This window comes from Galeopterus variegatus, unplaced genomic scaffold, assembly GCF_000696425.1.
Source record: "Galeopterus variegatus unplaced genomic scaffold, G_variegatus-3.0.2 Scaffold529, whole genome shotgun sequence".
Lineage (NCBI taxonomy): Eukaryota > Metazoa > Chordata > Mammalia > Dermoptera > Cynocephalidae > Galeopterus > Galeopterus variegatus.
In genome coordinates, this window is record NW_007726640.1 from 170690 (window position 1) to 181173 (window position 10484).

At 46.2% G+C, this 10484-nt stretch overlaps 1 protein-coding gene across 1 annotated transcript in view; it reads right to left on the reverse strand.

The window, feature by feature from the left end:
* Positions 1–10484, reverse strand: part of ACACB (acetyl-CoA carboxylase beta) — a 121416-nt gene that overhangs the window by 96664 nt on the left and 14268 nt on the right. The window contains exons 2-3 of the mRNA XM_008569783.1: positions 3620–3752; positions 905–1043 (exon numbers count right to left, since the gene is read on the reverse strand). Of these exons, the coding sequence (XP_008568005.1) occupies positions 905–1043; positions 3620–3752 (272 nt within the window). The remainder of the gene's footprint in view (positions 1–904; positions 1044–3619; positions 3753–10484) is intronic.

Here is a 10484-nt window from a genome sequence, read left to right on the forward strand (position 1 = left end):
CCGCACCTCGCTCAGCCAGTGAGCGGGAACCGGTCTGTATGTGGGATCCGAACCCTCGGCGGGAGCGCCACTGCGCTCCCAAGCGGCGCACTGTAGCAGTGCGCCACCGGGCCAGCCCTGGAATTTTGGTCTTAAGCATGATAGAACACCCTACAGGATGATGCTCTGAACTCAGACCAGAGTTCCAATCCCACTTGTGACACATGCTGACTGTGAGGCTGCGGGCAGTGATAAAGGTATGTCCCTGAGCCTCCACTGTCTCACTTGTACATGGGACTGTGAGTAACAAACAAGGCCATGTCTGTGCAGTGCGGAGCCCAGGGTCTGTGCTCCAGGAGGGCTCAGGGGATGGGGCTGAGGGTACTGACATTGGGAATAGCACTGTGGCCTTGAAGTGTTTAAGGAAGTGTGATGACACCCAAGTTATGTTTTTAAAAGATCGCTTTGGCTGCTGCGTGGAGAACGGTCTGCAAAGGAATAAGATTGTTCAGGAAAAAAAAAAGTAAATCATCCAACAGTTACTAATAGAATGATCCATTTTAATAGACATAGATACTCGTATAGGTAAATAAAAAGAAAAAATGAATGATGAAATGCAGTACATACATCTGCGGGAAAAAACGTCTGGGGAGAGACACTAATCTGCTGGAACATGGACATTTCTCAAGGGGGTTTTCCACTCTGCATGTTAACCATTTGCTTCTGTATAAGGCACATGTGTCACTCTTGTTATCAGCAGACATTTTAATTAAAGAAGAAAGAGCAAATAAATACAGGTTCATGACAGCAGCCATTGGTCTCTGTTTGGGATACAGAAGGAACATGTCTGGGCGGGATGGAGGAGGTGAGGGCAGGTAAAAATGGGGGGTGGCGGGAGGGAGGTAGTCAAGGCCCAAGTGGTTACCTGCGTTGGCCTTGAGGTCCTCGGGTGTCACCATGACTACAAATCGGACGGCCCGCTCATTTCGGAACATCTCATAGGCCCACCTGCGAATAGAGCGCATGCACTTCACAGCAGCAATACCGTTGTTGGCAATGAGCACCTGTGTGGGGAAAGGAAGAAGCCGGAGCTGCACATCCACCTGAGCTGGAGGCTGGGCACTACCTCACGGTCCATCTCACAGCTGCAGAGCCTCCTGTGCTACCTGCAGTGCATCATTCCTCCCCATATCTCTACAGCACACCACCCGGCACAGAGCAAGTGCTCAAAGTCTGCCAGCTGCAGGAATGCACAATCAAATGAATGAATGAATGGATGGATGGATGATTTTGATCCTTTGTTTGGCACCACCAGGATCACCCCTAACATTTTGGGGGGGTTTAGCATGTACAAGCTACAGTACAATGCATTTGATTTGCATTGTTTCATTTCACCCTCACAACAAACCTTTGGAAGAGGCTTTGTTATTATCCCTATTTGGGGGTTAAAGACATTAAAATTTAGAGGAGTTAAGGCACTTTCCCAAGTCACACAGCTAGTAAGTGGCAGTGCTGGGGCTCAAATCCAGATCTGTTCTATTGCACAGTCTGACCTGTGCTCTGAACTGCCCACCCTACCCTTCACATAGCTGCCTCTGAATTCTAAAGGTTAAAAGTTCTAGATTTGGTAAAGAGGAATAGCAGTAATGCTGGCTGTCCCCAAATGCAGAGAGCAACAGAAGCGGTCCTGGTTTCAGTTCCTAGTTGTGTCATGAACTTGTTGTGTAGCCTTAGGCAGATCCCTTCCCTCTCTGAGCTTTACCTCCACATGGGGAGTTTGGAATGGCTGACCTCCTAGCTTGGTCTCTAAGATATAAAACCAAGCTCTAATCTTGTTTAAAAGAAAAAATAGGCTTAGGGCCTCAAAGCTCTGACTTACATAGCAATTTCATTATTTGAAAGCCCCTTGATTGCTGTCTAATCTTCATGACAGCCTTGAAGGGCAAGACTCATCAGAAATTTGGAAGGTGATGACTTGTTTTACAGAAGAGGAAACTGAGCTCAGAACTCACATCCCATGAGCGATCACACCAGGATTTGACCCCTGCATTCCTGGCTCACATAAAATGTTCTTTCTACCCTGTTAGAAATGCCTCTTTTGGAAGGTGATGACTTGTTTTACAGAAGAGGAAACTGAGCTCAGAACTCACATCCCATGAGTGATCACACCAGGATTTGACCCCTGCATTCCTGGCTCACATAAAATGTTCTTTCTACCCTGTTAGAAATGCCTCTCGGGAAGAGATGATGAAATGGCTGGGTTTTGGCTTTCTCAATCTTATTACCAAAGCAGGGCTTGGTCAAGAGGGAAGGACTACAGGTAACTCCAGGACGTCCTGGTTTTCCTTGGCTCCATGGTTCCAGCACAACAAATGTTGTGGGAGCCCTGTGGGGAGAAGGCTGCTGCCAGCCAGCTTGCTATTCTAATCCCCATGGCTGCAGCTTTCCCACGAGGAGTCTAGGAGAGAGGGCAGGCCAAGGTCATCTCCTAAGCCAGAAAGTGCAACAGCTCTGGGCTGCAGCTCTATGCACGGCTCCTGAGAACTAAATGCTGGCAACTAGTGGGGTGGCTGCAAAACAGTCTCCTGGTGAGTGTGGCAAAAATGCAGCTTCTGGATGCCTACCCAGGAGATTCTACATCCGAAGATCTTAGAGCAGGGTAGAGAAATTAGTATTTTCAACCAGGAAGACAGGTGGCAGCCTGGTTTGGGAACCTGCGTGAGTCTCCACCACCCAACACTGCACTTACAATGTGCTGGGGTGCGGGTGTGGCCTCTGGAGTCCATAGCTGGGGTTCAAATCCCAGCCCCACCACAGAGCAAGCAACCTCCCCTCTCTGAGCCTCAGTTTCCCCATCTGTAAAATAATACCCACTGATAGAGCAGTGGGATGGTTAGATGAGATGTGATGATGTCAAGCAAATAACAGGTCACCCTCCCCAGAACAGGCCCTTGGTGAAGGGCAGCTGCCGCTGCTGCCCTTGTTGTTTCATTGCTGTTGTTGTTACCACCACCCTCAAGTAAAATGGAAAAGAACAAGGCCTTACAGCCAAACTGACCTGGGTTCAAATCCCAGCCCCACCACTTACTATCTATGTGACCTTAGGCAGTCAATGTCAAGTCTCTGAATTCTGGCTTCCCCATAAATATGACAGGAATAATCAAACATGGGGCCCAGGGCCTTAACCAGATGAATGAAAAACAATGTGAAAAGCCTTCAGAAATGGCAAACCTTGGCTATTTCCGTTACAGTCATTACATTGCAAGAGTCTTGTCTCCTCTAAGAAGCTGTAAACCTTGAGAGGGCAGGGTTGGGTTTGATGCTTTCCTCCCAATAACCTAGAAGCAGCCCCTTTCATGGAAGCACCCAGGATTCTTTTCAGGAGCCTCCTGACCATGCCCAGAGGCCTCAGACTCCCTCTGTAAACAGGGGTGATGCACCTGCTGCATTGGACTGTTGTGAGGGTGAAAAGCTCCTGAAGTCAAGGACCCAGCACTGAGCAAGTGTCACAAGAGAGTGGCTCTCCCCCCTCTCTGAAGCATGAGGATGTGACTGACGCTGGTTCTCCCACCTCCAGCTGGGAGGAAGGGTCTCTCTCCCCCAACTCAGCCCCACTCAGAGTGCCGGGACCCATCTGTACCTTCTCGATGACCCGATCCCCCCCAAAGCGTGTGACAAACTCGGCTGGGGAAGCCACAGTAAAGTCTCTGTGCAGGTCCAGCTTCTTGTGTTCCCGTCCCCTCTTCACCAGGTGGAGGCCTGACATGCTCGGCCTGCAGAGCAAAAAGGACAGACAGAGCTGCGTGAGGGAAGATGTGCAGAAGCCTCAGGGAGGGAATCACACTCGCCACCTATAAAACCAAAAAGCTTCGCTTTTGCTCTCCAGAGACCTTGAAGCAATTCATAAGGAGACTCGAGGGAGAGAACCACCGTCCCAAGAGGCCGGCGCATGACCCTAGCAGGAGCAATCCCTTGACCGGCCCCGAGGTGCACACTTAGATTTTTAAACTGATTTCTACTTCACATGCCCACGATTTAGGAGCTCAAATAATACTAAAAAACTTACAACAGGGTGGGAGTTTTACAAGCAGGGAGGGAGGAATTCCACACATTCCAATACTTCAGACGTGTTCAATGGTATTAACATGGTTCATGCACTTTTTCTCTATGCATATTTCAAACTTTTTTAAAAAACTGAAAACAATTATTAAAACATACAACAACAAAACAGAGGTTCCTTGCCCCACACCTCCACCCCTCCACACGTCAGGAAATCATGGTTGACTTTTTCTGGCATTCACACTATCTGTGAGTCCTCCACTGGTGACTCCATCCATGGCCTTCCCACCTGGAGAGAAGCAGATTTGGCTCATACAAGGCCATGCAATCCGCTTCCCTCTCTCAATAGAGTATACTGTAATTTGGTAAATTCAGTGTTTTATTGGTCTGTGATCAGATTTTGTTTCCTTTCTTTTTGTTTTTTCCTGGAGCTCATGATTTTTCCCTTTCCTTGGTGTTCCTTGCACCTGTTGCTAATTGATAAGTTCTGTTATTTTTTTCATTGGTGACATCCCTGCTGGAGGCCTCTATTCTCTTTTCATCTGGACTGGTTGTCTTCTAGACCCCTGTACTACCATCATTGGGGGCTCCCTTTGCTGACATCCTTAGAAATCCCCTTGCCTTTCCTTGGGGTTGGAACCCTGATTTGGGGGATCAAGTGGCCCCCTCTTTCTTGCTGGACTTTCTCATTGTGCTGGAGCATATCCTTCAGTAGCGGCATCCAGTTAACATGATAGTACAATGGCAGGGCATGAGACTACAATGCCTTCAACCTGCCTATCCTTCCCTGGGCTACCTGCTCACCATCACCCTGGAGATTCCCCTTGATTCTATGTTGGATCTCCTGTTTCCTGTCTCCTGTGTGTTGCTCTTCCTTGGTTTACTCTCTGGTTGCAGTGGAAGACATCCTCAAGTAGCTTTCTCAGAAAGGGTATAGGAGGTGGTTGGGGGTAGATGCTTTGTGGCCTTGGATGTTCTAAAGTTGTCTTTCTCCTGCCCTCACATTTGACACTATCATTTGGCGGTGTATGGAATTCTAGGAAGGAAAACGTTCTCGCTCAGAGTTCTGGACCATTATGTTGTGGCTTCCAAGGCTGCTAGAACCAGAGTTGTTCTGATCCTTGATCCTTTGTAGGTGACCTGTTTTTTCATATCCAGAAGCTTATAGCATCATCTCTCTGTCTCCAGTATTCCACAATTGTATAGAGATGGACCCAGGCATGTGTCTGCTTCTATCAACAAGGCAGCAAATCTCTCAGGACCTCTCAACCTGGAAACCTGAGAATTTGTCTTCAAATATCGCCTTGGTGATTTCCTTACCTCTTTTTTCTCTATTCTTCCCAAAAGTCCTATCATTTGGAGTTGAAATTCCTAAACTGGGCCACTAGTTTATGTATCTTTCCCTCTCCTATTCTCTTTTCTTCTACTTTCTAGGTGTTTCCTCAGCCTTATCTTCTGTTCAGTGGAGTGCTTCATTTCTGCTATCATGTTTTCAATGTCCAAGAGCTTGTTTTTGGCCTATGAATGTTCTCTTTTTTATAGCATCCTGTTCCTATGTGTACCTCATCCTGTCTGACCTCAGAGAAGATATTAATGATAACTTTCATATGTTCTCTTCTCTGGCATGGTTTCTGTTTCTGCCAAGTTTCCTGCATCCATTTGTTTGGCTGTTTGGGCCCTGTCTACTATATTAGAAATTGTTGCTTTGCCTCCCACAGATTTGTCACCCCTTTTCCCCTGGGTGACAGAGCTGCCAAAGATTACTCAAAGCCCATCTCTTCTGAGCAGTGAGAAGCCCCCAAAAGGGGTTAATCTCCCAGAACCCTCATGAGCGAGGCATTCCTTCCATTTGGGAAATTAACCCCAAATTGGTGTTCTCTTCCCACATTTATTCTTCAGACTAGGAAGTTACAGGAAGAGAACATAGGTGGGGGTTTTTTTCTAAGTACAGTTTAACAAGTTTAACAATAGAAGCTGGTAACATTCAGTAAGGTGACATTCTATAATGCAATTTGCAACAAAAGCTTGATTTTAGCAAACATTCTCTTCTTACAGCAATTTCCCAGTATCTTTACATATCAATCAGTAAGCTGTCTTTGAGCCAGCAACCTTGCTGTGTTACAATTCTTTATCTTAGAACAGAGAATATATAGCCTGGGGAAAATTTCCTGTCCTTTGCAAGGTCAATATTTGAAACTACAAGGCTTTGGAAAACCAGGCCCTGTGAAGTACAATTGCTTTATGCATACTTCACAAGAAACTGTACCCAAATGTTTGGTAAGCCTTGGTTATGTCATTGCTATGAATGGGAACCAAAAAGCTGAGCATGTAGTGGGACTGGACCATGAGATCAACGTAGGATGGTTTAGGGAGGGCTGTGTATTGGGGATCCCAAGCCTGTATCTTTAGGGTCTTTCACCTCATTGGTCAGATTCCCTAGGGAAAAGTTTTCTGGTCTTCTGCCTGGATGATAAAGTTTGGCCAGGAGCCCGAGGATTCAGCACCTATTTAGACCCTTACCCTCCTACTTGCAATACAGGACCCATGCTGAGCCCATCGGTCCACAGTGCCAAGACCCTCTGCTTTTCCCTCTCTTGAGAATGAACCACCTGCTTTATCTTGGGGTTGAAGTGGGTAGCCTCCAGCCACAAGGAGCAGGAGAAAGAATCTGGGAGTCTTTCACTCAACCCTTCTTATTTTGATACCCCCCTTCCACTACCCCCATTCCATAGGGGGCACCCTTGCTGCCAGCCCCTGTGCCCTCTGGGAGCCCTGCAGTGCAGATCTGGGGTACAGGGGGTGACCAGCTTCCTCGCTGTGGCATCAGGACTCAGGCTTCTCAGTTCTGTTAAGCCAGTTACCGCTTGTTCATCTGCTTTCTGGCTTTCAAAATGTTGGTACTAATCTCCCCTCCTGTTCTCCCAGGCTTGATGGGTTTCTCTCTCTCTTAAAGAAGAAGAAGAAAAAAAAAACCTCTTTGCTGTGGTTTGTTGGGGTTTTGACAGGAGCAGAACGAGGCATGCACATGCATTCAGTTAACCCGGCAATGGGCTCCTGTTCTCCCAGGCTTGATGGGTTTCTCTCTCTCTTAAAGAAGAAGAAGAAAAAAAAAAACCTCTTTGCTGTGGTTTGTTGGGGTTTTGACAGGAGCAGAACAAGGCATGCACATGCATTCAGTTAACCCGGCAATGGGGTATTCATGCTGGGAGCTGTCTACCAGGAATTATGTTGGAGCTTAACCACCCAGAGGAGTGTCCAGTGACTATGTCACCAGGCATCTTGGGAGGCCATGGCTGAGCAGGTTCAGGGGGCCAAAAGGTCTGGTGAAGAACTGAATGGTCCCAAAGAGCGCCACCAACACTCCACCATCTATTGTCTGAGCAGGAAATAGCAAAGCTGCAAGCAAATAAGCAGTTGGGAAGAGGAATTCCATTTTACAGATGGGCACAGTGAGGCCCAGCCAGGCGAAGGGGATGACCCAGCAAGTCAGCAGGCCTGGTGCTCTTTCCACACAAGACCTTCTTTTTCTTGGGGTGGGTTGGAAATGTTGAGTGTGGGTGTTTTTAGCTATGCAGTATGAGTACACTTCTCCATGGGAAAAGCCTCATAGAAACTTGCAGTTTGTCCCCACCCACCAGTGTGAGCCACCAAAAGCTGCTTGTCAGAGATGAAAAAACAAACTTCTAAGCCTGGGAAACAAAAAGAAATGACAGGAACCATCATGTTTAAATGCCACCATCATCAGAATACGTACTTTCAATTAAGACCTCCTCCACTCAACTGAGCTGAAGCATGGGGCCGGAATGAATGACAGAACAAACAAATGAACAAGTGATTTCTGGCCCTTGAGATGCCCTCACTGCCCCCCATAAATTAAACTGCTGAAATGAAATAGGTCTTAGAAAAGTACTTTGGAAGGTCAGTATCATTCTGCAAATATGAACAGCACTTTTATCATAATTACATTCCATTACAAGCAAGTTCAGTTGTTAAGAACTTTATTTACAAAAACAGGCAGATGTGGCCCAAGGGCAATAATTTGCAGAGCCCTGGTCTAGTGAAATAGACACTAAAATGGTAACAACAGTTATCCCAGGGTGGCTGAATATGGTGGTTTCTGTTTTCTTCTTTTGCCTATGTTTTTTAATAACTTTCTGCAATGACATATTATTGATATATTGATATATTATTGATATATTAAAAGCTTATGTTGATTCACCTGATTTGATCATTGTACACTGTATACTGTGTTAAAATATCACATAGTATTCCATAAATATGTACAACTACTATGTGTTGATTAAAAATAAATTTTAAAAAAGAAAAGAAAAAAGCTGTTAATAATGAGGACACTCAAAGCCACGGCCATTCCAGTGTCCTTTGGGCAAGGCACTCAGTTTCCCCATGTGTAAAATGGGATAATAGCACATACCTCATTAAATAAGTCAATACATAGAAATAAGGATTAAATAAAGTTGTGAGGATTAAATAAGTCAATAGACAGAAATAAGGATTAAATAAGGCTGTGAGGAATAAATAAGTCAATGCACAGAAAGTAAAAGATAGTGTCTATTCACAGTAAATGCTGCATTATTACTTCAGTGCTAAGGAGATCAAAAACTGCTGATGTCCTAACCTAACCAAGAAGAGTAACAGGCTACTCATCTGCCCCTGCTCTGCTCCATGAAGCCCAAGGCTCCCCATCCAACCACTCTCCCCCTTCCGTCCCTGACTGGCTGGATTGATCCTTCGGCTTCAGAAAACCTGACACCTCCCATTGCCCTATACACAAACATGAAAACTAGCAATCTGACCTAGAGCACGACAAAGAAAAACACCCATTTGTGGCCTGGGAAAAACCATTTGCAGTTGCCATTTTGATTTAAAAACTGGTGCTAGAGCCCCCCATCAGGCAGGCGACAAGCCCATCATCCACAAACTGGACAAGTGGACACACAGCCCCGTGGGAGTGGCCTTGTTTCGGGCCCACTCTCCAGGCTAGTGGTCCTTCTAATTCTTTTTCGGCAATGCTGGAGGCCAACCAGTGTTGGCGCTAGAAGGCTGACCTTTGAGCCTACATTTCCTCCTGTGGAAGGATGATCATCCTAAGTGTTGTGCCAGTGCTCAGCCCTGTCCTTACACAGCAGGGCAAGTGTGGGGCCTGAAATGTTCCACAGTGACTTTGGAAATGGCTTCGGGTGCAATCAACAACAGAGGTGTCAGCCAAACACCAAGTACAGTCAGTTGCCAGAACACACGACCTGTACTGGTAAGGGAGGAAATAAACATTCTAGAAAGCCCGCTATGGATTGGGCACAGGAGGCTTCTCACTGAATTCCCACAATCCTATGTATCTCCCTCACGATGAGGAAACTGAGGTTCAGACAGGCCCACTTACCTCAAGGCATACAGCTGGCAAGTGGCAGAGCTGGGCTTCCAATCCAATCCTATATGACCTCAGAATTTAATTTTGAGGCAGAAAGATATCTGACATAAATGGAAGCACCTCTACTGATTGGACTTAAAAAAAACAAGCATTACATATCTTGCCCTTCAAATAAGAGGCAAGTTCTCAACTGCAGGCAATTTTGCTCCCCAGGGTCCATACGGCAATACCTGCAGACATTTTTGGTTGTCACAACTTGGGGGGTGTACTACTGGCACTTAGCGGGTAGAGACCAGGGATGCCGCTTGACATCTTATAATGCACAAGTCAGCCCCACACAAAGAATTACATGGCCCCAACTGTCAACAGAGCCACAGCTGAGAAACCCTGATAGACTGGAGCCACCTCCCAGGTTTTGAATCAGAATCTACCACTTATGACCTGTGTAATCGTGGCACAGTTACTTCAATATCCTGTGCCTCAGTTTCCTCATGAGATGGAAATATTAATAGTGTCAGTATCTGCCTGGGCCTGGCCTGGAGTAAAGAGCTAGCAACACTTTAGCTGCTGCACCCAAGGTGGGCCACCAGGCTAGGGCCCCAGCACTAACCAACCCTAAAATCCCTTACCCTCTCTTTTCTTCTGTAAAATACTGATGGTAGCAGCTGTCCTGACTGCTGAATATACAACGCTGTATGTTACTGTTATTACCAAGTAAGAAAGGTCATCATGTAGCCCAGTAAAGGCTGATAACTTAAAACTTATCTTTCAGACAACACAAAATTGGGCTCCCAGATAAATGGAACTTTGGGAATTTCTCAGGCCACCCACCCCCTCAATGCCTCCTGGGATGGCCACTCTGGCTAAGCCAGAGGTGGGCAAATTAGGGCCCATGGGCCAAATCCAGTCTACCACCTATTTCTGTACCTCCCAAGGCAAAGAATGGTTTTAACGTTTTTAAACAGTTGAAAAAAAAATCCTATTTTGTGACACATAAAAATAAGAAATTCTAATTTCACTGTCCATAAGTAATATTTGATTGGAAGACAGCCAGGCTATT